Raw genomic sequence first — 15,487 nt, forward strand, 5'->3', positions numbered from 1 at the left:
AGTAGATACGAACCCTCTATTACCTTGCCAGCTAAAGAACTGGCAGTGGATCAAACCATTGTGAGGCAAAGGGCTGGGGGGTCGCAATCTTTTGAAACTTAAAAACGCGCTATTAAGTGTCTATAATCAGCACAAGTGATTTCATTGCGTATTATTAATATTATTGAAATTACATAGTTATGTTTACAGTGATATATTGGGGGGGACAAATCATATTTTTCCCAAGATGGGGGGGTCGTGTCCCCCCCGTCCCCCCTGGGATTTCCGCCTATGTGTGTACTGTTATTACTAGTTTACCCTGGGACAGAGGCTGTACACTGTGTAGAACAGTTTGATAGAGGGTTTAGCATCAATGTCTAATAAAAGTAAATCACAACTTGAACAAACTTGAGGTAATGTCCCATAACCCAGTCTGTTCTCATGTTTTAGGATAAAAAGTATTTGAGCTCTGTGCTCTTAACTCCATACATTCAAGGGCATTATCTTTGAGGTTTTCATTTTCCGGTTCCCAGGAACTTTCCCGACTGTCCCTTGTTGACACCTGCTGACATTTGTAAATCCGCTGTGAGGTTACCTTGGCTCGACAGGTTCTGGCTCCAATTATAGAACCTGCTGCTACTGACATCGTTCTGTTTTCTTGACCTTTGGCGCAGAGGAGGGAATGAGTTGGTGCTTTTCTGATAGTTGAAAATCTGTACGCTCCGCTCCCCAATCACCAACTGACCTCCATTCTCCCGTAGCAGCAGGTACAGCGACCATGGGGAAATTACAGGGGTGGTATCCGGTAAAATGTATAGTAGACACATGAGAGTCGATGTAAATGTTAAGTGGTCACAAAAACGTATTCTGACATCCAATTATATAAAAGGAATTGAGGCTTGAACGTCATCAAATGTCACCTCTTCCTCTCGGGTATTATGTAAAGAGTGCGATAGTCTGTGCAACTGAATTTTTCGTATGCTTTAAAATTGGGTTTATATATGCATTTAATTCAAGTTTTGGTTGTAGAATGCGTTTCTGAAAGTATTTTTTTTATTTTAAACCGTGTGGCTGTCTCCTTAAATCACTTGCCGCTTGCTTTGGCTCAGACATTCTACGTCATACTGACATGTCGAACCCCAGCTCTAGCCAGACATCAGAACAACTTCATTTGGTTTCAATCGATCATTGTTGAATAACTTGTATTAAACCAAAAAAATAAACATGGCCTCAAGTTGTCGAAAACCCGAGCATATGGCCCCGCCTAAAAATGGTTCGTATGACATTTTCAATGGTTTTAAAGACAGTAATGAGCGCTAGCTAGCTGCCTGGTTAGCCGCTAACTGTAGGAAGACTAACGTTTGCAAAGTTTGTTCTCTAGTGATCTGCTCTCAAATACCAAGTGACTGGTAATTTATTTAGTTAATTATGTGCACTACATTTGGGGTTTTAGGCTGGGTTTATGTATAGCTATGTATCGCTAGCTAAACACTCTACTGATGTACAATGGACTTTATACATTTGATTGATACTTCTTGTGTTTTGATTTCTACTCATTATGCAGTTCTACAACGAAGAGGAGGCCAAGAAATATTTTCAGAAGTGAGTCCTGAGTTTGACAATGACCTCTTATGGGCTGCACAATATGAATCACAAAAGTCGTTGCATTTACATACTGATCAGAGGCTGTCCTTGATAGAATCGGTTTGAGACATAGTAGAATGTAATATGATTAAAGGTAACTAAGTAATCAACAGTACAATCATTTCCTCATTGATTTCCAGTTCTTGGATGATTTAGATCCAGGGCCAGATGTCTTAGAGGGCTGTGGAGCTGCTGAACCTGCCTGAGGACCAGCCCTGTTTCCTGCTAGATGTGGGGTAGGTGTACCGGCCAGGGGACGTCTGAGGGTTCTCATTAGGACCAGCCCTGTTTCCTGCTAGATGTGGGGTAGGTGTACCGGCCAGGGGACGTCTGAGGGTTCTCATTAGGACCAGCCCTGTTTCCTGCTAGATGTGGGGTAGGTGTACCGGCCAGGGGACGTCCGAGGGTTCTCATTAGGACCAGCCCTGTTTCCTGCTAGATGTGGGGTAGGTGTACCGGCCAGGGGACGTCCGAGGGTTCTCATTAGGACCAGCCCTGTTTCCTGCTAGATGTGGGGCAGGTGTACCGGCCAGGGGACGTCTGAGGGTTCTCATTAGGACCAGCCCTGTTTCCTGCTAGATGTGGGGTAGGTGTACCGGCCAGGGGACGTCTGAGGGTTCTCATTAGGACCAGCCCTGTTTCCTGCTAGATGTGGGGTAGGTGTACCGGCCAGGGGACGTCTGAGGGTTCTCATTAATGTAATAGGTCTGGGTAGGAGAACAAGACATTAAAGCTACTTCAGACAGAGTGTGTGTATATAACTTGTCCCATCCACGTGTGACTCGGGGCTAAGTGGGGACTGCCGGGCGGACGCTACACGACTTTACAAGTCCTAACATCGCTGAGCCTATCACATTTAAACGACCGTCACACACTACAAGATACTTGACTTGGTTACCACTCTGTCTCGCCAAAACATAAAATAAAATAGAGGCTGTGATGTGATTATATTGTTAACGTAGCTAGAATGAGATGTAGCTCAAAGCAGACTCATAAGCCTTTTCAGTCAGACATTTAATGCTTACCATACAGAGTTGAAATATCTAGCCAATAAATAGTTTTTTATTGATTAACGTTGTGTGTACAGAGCTTGTTAGAGATGTAATGATTTGACCCTTTGGCAAATACAAATGCATACTATTAGTAGGCATCGCTCCCCAGTTTAAAGTGCATAATGATAGCTTCTATGGTGGTCATACGAGAAATAAAACAACAAGTCTGTTTTTGCACGAACACTCGTCCTTTTCTTACTTAACTGACTGCTGACAGCTGCCTTAATGAGGAAAAGTTTGACTTCAGTACGACTCATATGTGGTTGTCTCACCTAGTTACCTTAAGATGAATGTACTTAACCGCAAGTCTCTCTGGATAAGAGTGTCTGCTAAATTACTCAAGTGTAATTGTTGTTGGTGCTTGAATGTCAAACTGACATCCTTCTCCTCAGGTTCTTCCCGTGTCTATTGGTTGGGTTTTCAGGAAGCCTACCCAAGGTGAGGAAAAGAACGGGGGTTTTATTTCGAGAGACTGTGCAGTCTTGAGTGCTGAACGCTGATGGCTTGTGTTTTCAGGGGCTGGGGTCAGAGACGGTGGACAGGAGTGTCCCTAATCAAGTCCAATTCACAGGACAGAGGTAAAGTGATTAATAACATTGTCAACTTTAGACATGTTGTAATGCTTAATTACCACCATTGTGTTAAAGAAAATACTTATTAATAAAAGTATTAGCACAGTTGGGTAGATGACATTGGGCAGGTCTTTTCCTCATGTCAGGCCAGGCACAGTTCCCTGCCCTGATGAGGTTAAAGGACCCAGATGGACATAGAGGGCTGTCGTCCTGCCTGACTACAATTACTGCCCGGCAGCTTTTCCTCCCTCTGACATCACATGACCTAGCAGATGGTGATTTGGGAAACTCACTGCTCAGCCTGTAGTGTCTCCACTTGCGCCTGCTGAATAGCTAGCTTTAAGGTGGCGCATTTGGGTAAGCAGCTTCAGGTGGGCGGTCGCGGGTGTCTGCAGTGTTTGCTGGGTGTTTGTAGTGTTTACTGGGTGTCTGCAGTGTTTGCTGGGTGTTTGTAGTGTTTACTGGGTGTCTGTAGTGTTTACTGGGTGTTTGTAGTGTTTACTGGGTGTTTGTAGTGTTTACTGGGTGTTTGTAGTGTTTACTGGGTGTTTGTAGTGTCTGCAGGGTTTTTGCTGGGTGTTTGTAGTGTCTGCAGGGTGTTTGCTGGGTGTTTGTAGTGTTTACTGGGTGTTTGTAGTGTTTACTGGGTGTTTGTAGTGTTTACTGGGTGTTTGTAGTGTTTACTGGGTGTTTGTAGTGTTTACTGGGTGTCTGTAGTGTTTGCTGGGTGTTTGCAGTGTTTGTAGTGTTTACTGGGTGTCTGTAGTGTTTGTAGTGTTTACAGGGTGTTTGTAGTGTTTACTGGGTGTTTGTAGTGTTTACTGGGTGTTTGTAGTGTTTACTGGGTGTCTGTAGTGTTTACTGGGTGTCTGTAGTGTTTACTGGGTGTCTGTAGTGTTTACTGGGTGTCTGTAGTGTTTGCTGGGTGTTTGTAGTGTTTGCAGGGTGTTTGTAGTGTCTGCAGGGTGTTTGCTGGGTGGCTGTAGTGTTTGTAGTGTCTGCAGGGGTCCAGCCTTGGTGTGAGCCGAATCAGGAGGAAGTGGTACTTGCTTAGCAGCGTGACGTCCTTTACAATCTGTCACGAGACATGGAACAGATTGAAGTTAAAGTTGAGTAGAAATAACTACAGGTTGATTAGAGCTGAGGTGTCTCAAACCCTTCCTGTGTCTGCTGGTGGTCATTTCCTGTTTGTCTTCGTGAAGATCTCGCTTTAAGAACATGAAGGGCAAGTCTGCAGAGAAGGGAAAAGACTGGATCTTGGAGGGGAGGAGAAGACAGGGCAGGTATGTAACCCCCTGTCTACACTGTCTCATTGAGAAGACAGGGCAGGTATGTACCCCCCCTGTCTACACTGTCTCATTGAGAAGACAGGGCAGGTATGTAACCCCCTGTCTACACTGTCTCATTGAGAAGACAGGGCAGGTATGTAACCCTCTGTCTACACTGTCTCATTGAGAAGAGAGGGCAGGTATGTACCCCCCCTGTCTACACTGTCTCATTGAGAAGACAGGGCAGGTATGTAACCCTCTGTCTACACTGTCTCATTGAGAAGACAGGGCAGGTATGTACCCCCCTGTCTCATTGAGAAGACAGGGCAGGTATGTAACCCTCTGTCTACACTGTCTCATTGAGAAGACAGGGCAGGTATGTACCCCCCTGTCTCATTGAGAAGACAGGGCAGGTATGTACCCCCCTGTCTCATTGAGAAGACAGGGCAGGTATGTACCCTCTGTCTACACTGTCTCATTGAGAAGACAGGGCAGGTATGTACCCTCTGTCTACACTGTCTCATTGAGAAGACAGGGCAGGTATGTAACCCTCTGTCTACACTGTCTCATTGAGAAGACAGGGCAGGTATGTACCCCCTGTCTACACTGTCTCATTGAGAAGACAGGGCAGGTATGTACCCCCCCTGTCTACACTGTCTCATTGAGAAGACAGGGCAGGTATGTACCCCCTGTCTACACTGTCTCATTGAGAAGACAGGGCAGGTATGTACCCCCCTTGCCTACACTGTCTCATTGAGAAGACAGGGCAGGTATGTAACCCTCTGTCTACACTGTCTCATTGAGAAGACAGGGCAGGTATGTACCCTCTGTCTACACTGTCTCATTGAGAAGACAGGGCAGGTATGTACCCTCTGTCTACACTGTCTCATTGAGAAGACAGGGCAGGTATGTACCCTCAGTCTACACTGTCTCATTGAGAAGACAGGGCAGGTATGTACCCTCTGTCTACACTGTCTCATTAAGAAGACAGGGCAAGTATGTACCCCCCCTGTCTGCACTGTCTCATTGAGAAGACAGGGCAGGTATGTAACCCTCTGTCTACACTGTCTCATTGAGAAGACAGGGCAGGTATGTACCCCCCCCTGTCTACACTGTCTCATTGAGAAGACAGGGCAGGTATGTACCCCCCCTGTCTACACTGTCTCATTGAGAAGACAGGGCAGGTATGTACCCCCCTTGTCTACACTGTCTCATTGAGAAGACAGGGCAGGTATGTACCCCCCCTGTCTACACTGTCTCATTGAGAAGACAGGGCAGGTATGTACCCCCCCTGTCTACACTGTCTCATTGAGAAGACAGGGCAGGTATGTACCCCCCTGTCTACACTGTCTCATTAAGAAGACAGGGCAGGTATGTACCCCCCCTGTCTGCACTGTCTCATTGAGAAGACAGGGCAGGTATGTACCCCCCCCCTGTCTACACTGTCTCATTGAGAAGACAGGGCAGGTATGTACCCCCCTGTCTACACTGTCTCATTGAGAAGACAGGGCAGGTATGTACCCTCCCTGTCTACACTGTCTCATTGAGAAGACAGGGCAGGTATGTACTCACCTGTCTACACTGTCTCATTGAGAAGACAGGGCAGGTATGTACTCCCCTGTCTACACTGTCTCATTGAGAAGACAGGGCAGGTATGTACTCCCCTGTCTACACTGTCTCATTGAGAAGACAGGGCAGGTATGTACCCCCCTGTCTACACTGTCTCATTGAGACAGGGCAGGTATGTACCCTCCTGTCTACACTGTCTCATTGAGAAGACAGGGCAGGTATGTACCCCCCCTGTCTACACTGTCTCATTAAGAAGACAGGGCAGGTATGTACCCCCCTGTCTACACTGTCTCATTGAGAAGACAGGGCAGGTATGTACTCCCCTGTCTACACTGTCTCATTGAGACAGGGCAGGTATGTACTCCCCTGTCTACACTGTGTCATTGGGTGGGGATCCTGTACAGGTCAACATTAGTACCATCAACTTATGACATTCATATAGCCTACAACCCCATTTGGATGAAGCCATTGGGCTCTGTAACAGAAAGGCTGGTCTCTTACTGACTGTGGTGTGTTCTGTCTCTCAGGGAGGTACGAGCTGACACAAAGTACACTGCCCGGCAGAGAAGGCCTCACTTCTCAACCCCCGTCAGTCCTGTGTGTTCCGACCTGGAGATTCACCCTAATGGAATACTACTGTCCTGTGGACAGAAACTGACCCCTCTCTAGGACATGGTCCCAATCCTCTGGACAGAAAAGGGCCCCTCTCAAGGACATGGTCCCAATCCTCTGGACAGACACTGGCCCCTCTCTAGGACATGGTCCCAATCCTCTGGACAGAAAAGGGCCCCTCTTAGGACATGGTCCCAATCCTCTGGACAGAAACTGGCCCCTCTCTAGGACATGGTCCCAATCCTCTGGACAGAAAAGGGCCCCTCTTAGGACATGGTCCCAATCCTCTGGACAGAAACTGGCCCCTCTCTAGGACATGGTCCCAATCCTCTGGACAGAAACTGGCCCCTCTCTAGGACATGGTCCCAATCCTCTTACAGAAAAGGGCCCCTCTCTAGGACATGGTCCCAATCCTCTGGACAGAAACTGGCCCCTCTCTAGGACATGGTCCCAATCCTCTGGACAGAAAAGGGCCCCTCTCTAGGACATGGTCCCAATCCTCTGGACAGAAACTGGCCCCTCTCTAGGACATGGTCCCAATCCTCTGGACAGAAACTGACCCCTCTCTAGGACATGGTCCCAATCCTCTGGACAGAAAAGGGCCCCTCTCAAGGACATGGTCCCAATCCTCTGGACAGACACTGGCCCCTCTCTAGGACATGGTCCCAATCCTCTGGACAGAAAAGGGCCCCTCTTAGGACATGGTCCCAATCCTCTGGACAGAAACTGGCCCCTCTCTAGGACATGGTCCCAATCCTCTGGACAGAAAAGGGCCCCTCTCTAGGACATGGTCCCAATCCTCTGGACAGAAACTGGCCCCTCTCTAGGACATGGTCCCAATCCTCTGGACAGAAACTGGCCCCTCTCTAGGACATGGTCCCAATCCTCTTACAGAAAAGGGCCCCTCTCTAGGACATGGTCCCAATCCTCTGGACAGAAACTGGCCCCTCTCTAGGACATGGTCCCAATCCTCTGGACAGAAAAGGGCCCCTCTCTAGGACATGGTCCCAATCCTCTGGACAGAAACTGGCCCCTCTCTAGGACATGGTCCCAATCCTCTGGACAGAAACTGTCCCCTCTCTAGGTCATGGTCCCAATCCTCTGGACAGACACTGGCCCCTCTCTAGGACATGGTCCCAATCCTCTGGACAGAAACTGGCCCCTCTCTAGGACATGGTCCCAATCCTCTTACAGAAACTGGCCCCTCTTTAGAACATGATGGACATCAACAACAAATGGACAGCAAAGAAAATAAATTCCCCTCTCTGATCTTCGACCCATTCTTCTGGACTAGATCATTTCCCCTCAAGCTGCACATTCTATTTGAAATGTTTGATGTAGACCCTTTGTTTGAAAGCTTGAATTAAACATATGTTCTCTAACATGTCTTGAACTGCATTGTTGGTAAAGGGCTTGTGAGTAAGCATTTCACGGCAAGGTCCAACACCTGTTGTATTCGGTGCATGTGACAAATACAGTTTGATTTGTTGACTTGTTTCAGAGGCCCATATCAATCCCAGTGAATATTCATGTCATTCAGAGGCCCATATCAATCCCAGTGAATATTCATGTCATTCAGAGGCCCATATCAATCCCAGTGAATATTCATGTCATTCAGAGGCCCATATCAATCCCAGTGAATATTCATGTCATTCAGAGGCCCATATCAATCCCAGTGAATATTCATGTCATTCAGAGGCCCATATCAATCCCAGTGAATATTCATGTCATTCAGAGGCCCATATCAATCCCAGTGAATATTCATGTCATTCAGAGGCCCATATCAATCCCAGTGAATATTCATGTCATTCAGAGGCCCATATCAATCCCAGTGAATATTCATGTCATTCAGAGGCCCATATCAATCCCAGTGAATATTCATGTCATTCAGAGGCCCATATCAATCCCAGTGAATATTCATGTCATTCAGAGGCCCATATCAATCCCAGTGAATATTCATGTCATTCAGAGGCCCATATCAATCCCAGTGAATATTCATGTCATTCAGAGGCCCATATCAATCCCAGTGAATATTCATGTCATTCAGAGGCCCATATCAATCCCAGTGAATATTCATGTCATTCAGAGGCCCATATCAATCCCAGTGAATATTCATGTCATTCAGAGGCCCATATCAATTCTAGTGAATAGTCATGTAATTTAGAGGCCACTAGTCATCCTAGTGGATAGTCATGTAATTTAGAGGCCACTAGTCATCCTAGTGGATAGTCATGTAATTTAGAGGCCAATAGTCATCCTAGTGGATAGTCATGTAATTTAGAGGCCACTAGTCATCCCAGTGGATAGTCATGTAATTCTTTTGAGATATGCCGTATTACATTGTGGATAGTTTTATTCATCTGAATGCAGTGTTATTAACTGAACAACATGTGTCTTTTATCTCTGTAATAATAAACATGTCCTCTAACATGACTCGGCTCTTCTCCATGCTATTGGAAGTGTCTATGAACGAGATCACTACTGCACAGACACATTTACATTTAAGTCATTTAGCAGACGCTCTTATCCAGAGCGACTTACAAATTGGTGCATTCACCTTATGATATCCAGTGGAACATGCCATTGGTAATGATTCCAAACAATGTATTAATGGTGTAATGTATTGTACAATTCGCGCAAGATACATGCATAATGCATGTATAGATTAGTTTGTACAGAATCGGGTAGCAATCATTAGGAATCGATTAATAAGGTAGGCGACAGATCTCCAATCATTTCAACCCTGCTGTCTTTTATACCTATAGAGGCCACTCTTGCACAACAAATAGCTTCCTCCAGAACTTACATCCCCACTATCAAGGCTCACTTGGGCGTTATCGTCCTCTAGGCGACGTGTTAAACCGTGTCCATTCCTTGTTTTCGCCTGTGGTCTTTTAGGCCAACTTGAATGATTGAGTTGTGGGGGGGGGATAAAAAAATATGTTGCATCAGAATGCGTTTTGATATGGGGATATAATCTGTTGCGATGAACACTGGGGATTCATGTGTGGAAAAACGGGTGGCCTAGCCTCACTTTTCAAGCTCGTCAACCCTATAGGGAGTCCCACCTTCCAAAACACTGACGAGGAAATCACGCTACTAGCTTGCCATCCAGCAGCCGATTGAAGCGCGCACTTAGCGTTTGGACACCCTTCTGCTCTCTCCGCTTTTTGCCACCGCTCTTTTGAAGATTTTAGAAAATATCAAGAAAACCATCATCGCCACCACATTCATTAAGGGGCGTTACGGAGAGAGAGAGAGTCGGACAAGTGTAACATAAGTGATCATGAAAGACCGCACGCAAGAACTTCGACAGGTGAGTTTACACTTATTTTTGTCGATCTATAAATAGTCCGTTTATAGTTATCAAAGAAGGAGTGGCAATTGTATCTGTAGGCTATTGTAGACTATTCAAACGTTTGATGGAATAACTGTATATTATGAATGAGCCAATATCTTAGTGGGAAACATTATGCCAAGCAACAGTTGTCAAATAGGACTAGACAAGGATATTTTTACATTTATTTTTTTAAACCATCTAGCTTACTTTTGGGTATGACAACTTATTTACTGTATTTAACCTATGGTGACGAAATTGCTCATGGTTATAATGAAAAAGGCAATAGGTCCTATAAACTAGTTTTTGAGGTGGGGTCTGGGGTGGTACATATATAAAGTGTGACCATGGTCTCCCATATTACAGATATGTTATTATAAATAACAGCTCCAGCGCCGATTATCGAGGCGTTGCCTGCATTTTGTCCATTAGACAATGAATGACAGAAACTGGGCTATATTTTCACAGTCCACCGGCGAAGAGAGGTTCGAGACTCCAGACTCACTCCACATTTTGTTTTTCCTGGAATTACACATTTCCATTGCGCTTTCATCACCATATGAGCGAGCAGCTGGCATGTGGGCACTGGACACCTCACTGTGCGCAACGCTATTACGCGCAGATGTATACATTACCGTTGACTTATCCATGAGGATTCTCTCCGTTATGAATCTCCGTTGAAAGAATGATGTTGAATTTCGACCTGGTAACAAATTCCTCCAGAGCTTCATTGTAAAGCCACTCTCCAATAGCTGGTGTAGGTGATACTTTTGGTGGGACCCGAAAGAGAGGACACATGGTGTGTCCTGGGTTCTCCAAGGATTTGTGGGAAGGTGTTAGAGAGAGGCAAGGCATTTCATTCCAGTGTCATGTATAGGCTCTGTGTTGTTAAGCACTCAGAAAATCCCAATCATCCGATAATACATCTCTGTGTGTGTGTGACAACTGAATTGATTTGGGTAAAAACCTATACAGTAATATGTGTTCCCAAATGATAGCACTAAGAAGTATTAATTAAAACACTCGTTTCCAGATTGGTCCTTGATGGTAAAAGGACCAATCAAGCCCATTTTGATTTCATGTTGTTGTTTTTTTTACAAACCATTTGTCACCAAGTAGAAACAGCAACCTGGAGAGAGGATATAGTTATTTATATAGCCTGCTAGAGGTGTAGTTGACTTTCCCTGTCTGAATATCAGCTCTACCTCACTCTTTCTGCACACCTGCTAATCACTGAGCCACTGTCCCTGATGGTGGAGGGAGGGGTGGCGGTGCAGGGGAGACTGTTGATAGGATGGAACTGACCACGGTGAATGAATGAAGAACCATACCACACCTACATTTTGATTGTGTTTTTCCTTTGAGGTGTTGGAGCAGATTTGCTGTCTGTGTTCGTTATCTCATGTGAGAGGAGGAGTGGTGTTTGTGTGTGTAGGCACCATCAGACTGTCTGAGCGGCCTTGGATCTCACGAGAGTGAGGCTATTGTCAGACCTGTGTAAGTGCCAATTAAGCTGAGGAGAATAGTGGGGGAGAGAGGAGAAAACGCTAGAGACAATTTACGACTCCTCTGTTTCACCAGAGATCGCTGTATGAATTGGCCCCAGAGGGGAATTCACTTTGCTTCCCCCAGACACACTGCCTCTCCCCCCCCCAGACACACTGCCCCCCCCCCCCCCCCCCCACCCCAGACACACTGCCAACCGTAGGGATGGTGCCAGGTTTCCTCCATATGTGACACTTGGCATTCAGGCCAAATAGTTCATTCTTGGTTTCATCAGACCAGAGAATCTTGTTTCTCATGGTCTGAGAGACCTTTAGGTGCCCTTTGGCAAACTCCTAGTGGGATCTCATGTCCCTTTTACTGAGGAGTGGCTTCCGTCTGTCCACTCTACCATAAAGGCCTGATTGGTGGAGTGCTGCAGAGATGGTTGTCCTTCTGGAACGTTCACCCATCTCCACAGAGGAACTCTGGAGCTCTGTCAGAGTGACCATTGGGTCCTTGGTCACCGCCCTTGTCCTCCGATTGCTGAGTTTGGCCGGACAACCAGCTCTAGGAAGAGTCTTGGTGGTTCCAAACTTCTTCCATTTAAGAATGATGGAGGCCACTGTGTTCTTGGGGACCTTCAATGCTGCAGACATTGTTTGGTACCCTTCCCCAGATCTGTGCCTCGACACAATCATGTCTCCTTCGACCACATGGTTTGATTTTTGCTCCCACATGCACTGTCAACTGTGGGACCTTATATAGACTGGTGTGTTCAATCAATTGAATTTACCACAGGTGGACTCCAATCAAGTTGCAGAAACATCTCAAAGATGATCAATGGAAACAGGATCCACCTGAGCTCATTTTCGAGTCTCATATCAAAGGGTCTGAATATTTCTGTAAATAAGTAATTTCTGTTTTTCATGTTATAATACATTTGCTAAAATGTTTAAAAACCTGTTTTCCCTTTTGTCATTCTGGGGTATTGTGTGTAGATTGATATATATTTTAGAATAAGGCTGTAACAACATGTAGAAAAAGGGAAGTGGTCTAAACACTTTCTAAGTCTACCCTAGAGGTAGTTCAGATCCCCCTCTACCCTAGAGGTAGTTCAGATCCCCCTCTACCCTAGAGGTAGGTAGTGAGGTAGTTCAGATCCCCCTCTACCCTAGAGGTAGTGAGATAGTTCAGATCCCCCTCTAGCCTAGAGGTAGTGAGGTAGTTCAGATCCCCCTCTACCCTAGAGGTAGTTCAGATCCCCCTCTACCCTAGAGGTAGTTCAGATCCCCCTCTATCCTAGAGGTAGTTCAGATCCCCCTCTGCCCTAGAGGTAGTTCAGATCCCCCTCTACCCTAGAGGTAGTTCAGATCCCCCTCTAGCCTAGAGGTAGTGAGGTAGTTCAGATCCCCCTCTACCCTAGAGGTAGTTCAGATCCCCCTCTACCCTAGAGGTAGTTCAGATCCCCCTCTACCCTAGAGGTAGTTCAGATCCCCCTCTGCCCTAGAGGTAGTTCAGATCCCCCTCTACCCTAGAGGTAGTTCAGATCCCCCTCTACCCTAGAGGTAGTTCAGATCCCCCTCTATCCTAGAGGTAGTGAGGTAGTTCAGATCCCCCTCTGCCCTAGAGGTAGTGAGGTAGTTCAGATCCCCCTCTACCCTAGAGGTAGTAAGGTAGTTCAGATCACCCTCTACCCTAGAGGTAGTGAGGTCGTTCAGATCCCCCTCTGCCCTAGAGGTAGTTCAGATCCCCCTCTACCCTAGAGGTAGTGAGGTCGTTCAGATCCCCCTCTACCCTAGAGGTAGTTCAGATCCCCCTCTACCCTAGAGGTAGTGAGGTAGTTCAGATCCCCCTCTACCCTAGAGGTAGTGAGGTAGTTCAGATCCCCCTCTACCCGAGAGGTAGTTCAGATCCCCCTCTACCCTAGAGGTAGTTCAGATCCCCCTCTATCCTAGAGGTAGTGAGGTAATTCAGATCCCCCTCTGCCCTAGAGGTAGTTCAGATCCCCCTCTACCCTAGAGGTAGTTCAGATCCCCCTCTACCCTAGAGGTAGTTCAGATCCCCCTCTGCCCTAGAGGTAGTTCAGATCCCCCTCTACCCTAGAGGTAGTTCAGATCCCCCTCTACCCTAGAGGTAGTTCAGATCCCCCTCTATCCTAGAGGTAGTGAGGTAGTTCAGATCCCCCTCTGCCCTAGAGGTAGTGAGGTAGTTCAGATCCCCCTCTACCCTAGAGGTAGTAAGGTAGTTCAGATCACCCTCTACCCTAGAGGTAGTGAGGTCGTTCAGATCCCCCTCTGCCCTAGAGGTAGTTCAGATCCCCCTCTACCCTAGAGGTAGTGAGGTCGTTCAGATCCCCCTCTACCCTAGAGGTAGTTCAGATCCCCCTCTACCCTAGAGGTAGTGAGGTAGTTCAGATCCCCCTCTACCCTAGAGGTAGTGAGGTAGTTCAGATCCCCCTCTACCCGAGAGGTAGTTCAGATCCCCCTCTACCCTAGAGGTAGTTCAGATCCCCCTCTATCCTAGAGGTAGTGAGGTAATTCAGATCCCCCTCTGCCCTAGAGGTAGTGAGGTAGTTCAGATCCCCCTCTGCCCTAGAGGTAGTGAGGTAGTTCAGATCACCCTCTACCCTAAAGGTAGTGAGGTTGTTCAGATCCCCCTCTACCCAAGAGGTAGCTCAGATCCCCCTCTACCCTAGAGGTAGCGAGGTAGCTCAGATCCCCCTCTACCCTAGAGGTAGTTCAGATCCCCCTCTGCCCTAGAGGTAGTTCAGATCCCCCTCTACCCTAGAGGTAGTGAGGTAGTTCAGATCCCCCTCTACCCTAGAGGTAGTTCAGATCCCCCTCTATCCTAGAGGTAGTGAGGTAGTTCAGATCCCCCTCTGCCCTAGAGGTAGTGAGGTAGTTCAGATCCCCCTCTACCCTAGAGGTAGTAAGGTAGTTCAGATCACCCTCTACCCTAGAGGTAGTGAGGTCGTTCAGATCCCCCTCTGCCCTAGAGGTAGTGAGGTAGTTCAGATCCCCCTCTACCCTAGAGGTAGTGAGGTCGTTCAGATCCCCCTCTACCCTAGAAGTAGTGAGGTAGTTCAGATCCCCCTCTACCCTAGAGGTAGTGAGGTAGTTCAGATCCCCCTCTACCCTAGAGGTAGTGAGGTAGTTCAGATCCCCCTCTACCCTAGAGGTAGTTCAGATCCCCCTCTACCCGTAGTGAGGTAGTTCAGATCCCCCTCTATCCTAGAGGTAGTGAGGTAATTCAGATCCCCCTCTGCCCTAGAGGTAGTTCAGATCCCCCTCTACCCTAGAGGTAGTTCAGATCCCCCTCTACCCTAGAGGTAGTTCAGATCCCCCTCTGCCCTAGAGGTAGTTCAGATCCCCCTCTACCCTAGAGGTAGTTCAGATCCCCCTCTACCCTAGAGGTAGTTCAGATCCCCCTCTATCCTAGAGGTAGTGAGGTAGTTCAGATCCCCCTCTGCCCTAGAGGTAGTGAGGTAGTTCAGATCCCCCTCTACCCTAGAGGTAGTAAGGTAGTTCAGATCACCCTCTACCCTAGAGGTAGTGAGGTCGTTCAGATCCCCCTCTGCCCTAGAGGTAGTTCAGATCCCCCTCTACCCTAGAGGTAGTGAGGTCGTTCAGATCCCCCTCTACCCTAGAGGTAGTTCAGATCCCCCTCTACCCTAGAGGTAGTGAGGTAGTTCAGATCCCCCTCTACCCTAGAGGTAGTGAGGTAGTTCAGATCCCCCTCTACCCTGGGTAGTGAGGTAGTTCAGATCCCCCTCTACCCTAGAGGTAGTTCAGATCCCCCTCTATCCTAGAGGTAGTGAGGTAATTCAGATCCCCCTCTGCCCTAGAGGTAGTGAGGTAGTTCAGATCCCCCTCTGCCCTAGAGGTAGTGAGGTAGTTCAGATCACCCTCTACCCTAAAGGTAGTGAGGTTGTTCAGATCCCCCTCTACCCAAGAGGTAGCTCAGATCCCC

At 47.3% G+C, this 15,487-nt stretch overlaps 2 protein-coding genes across 3 annotated transcripts in view; both read left to right on the forward strand.

Annotated features, from left to right (window-relative positions):
- The first annotated feature begins 1,537 nt into the window (after window positions 1-1,537).
- LOC139548524 (18S rRNA (guanine-N(7))-methyltransferase-like) lies at window positions 1,538-9,129 on the forward strand. The gene is made up of 6 exons (XM_071358213.1): window positions 1,538-1,581; window positions 1,803-1,859; window positions 3,068-3,113; window positions 3,192-3,253; window positions 4,450-4,530; window positions 6,612-9,129. The coding sequence occupies exons 1-6, from the start codon at window positions 1,538-1,540 to the stop codon at window positions 6,751-6,753; spliced, it is 432 nt and encodes a 143-aa protein (XP_071214314.1). The 3' UTR covers window positions 6,754-9,129.
- A 411-nt stretch (window positions 9,130-9,540) lies between these two features.
- The window catches only part of LOC139548399 (syntaxin-1A-like), a 188,009-nt gene continuing 182,062 nt past the window's right edge, over window positions 9,541-15,487 (forward strand). The window contains exon 1 of one of the 2 annotated variants that reach the window (XM_071358073.1): window positions 9,541-10,012. In XM_071358073.1, the coding sequence (XP_071214174.1) occupies window positions 9,983-10,012 (30 nt within the window). In that variant the 5' untranslated portion in view covers window positions 9,541-9,982. The remainder of the gene's footprint in view (window positions 10,013-15,487) is intronic. The other variant, XM_071358071.1, reaches the window with a different exon arrangement.

Source organism: Salvelinus alpinus, chromosome 21 (genome assembly GCF_045679555.1).
Source record: "Salvelinus alpinus chromosome 21, SLU_Salpinus.1, whole genome shotgun sequence".
Taxonomy (NCBI): Eukaryota; Metazoa; Chordata; class Actinopteri; order Salmoniformes; family Salmonidae; genus Salvelinus; species Salvelinus alpinus.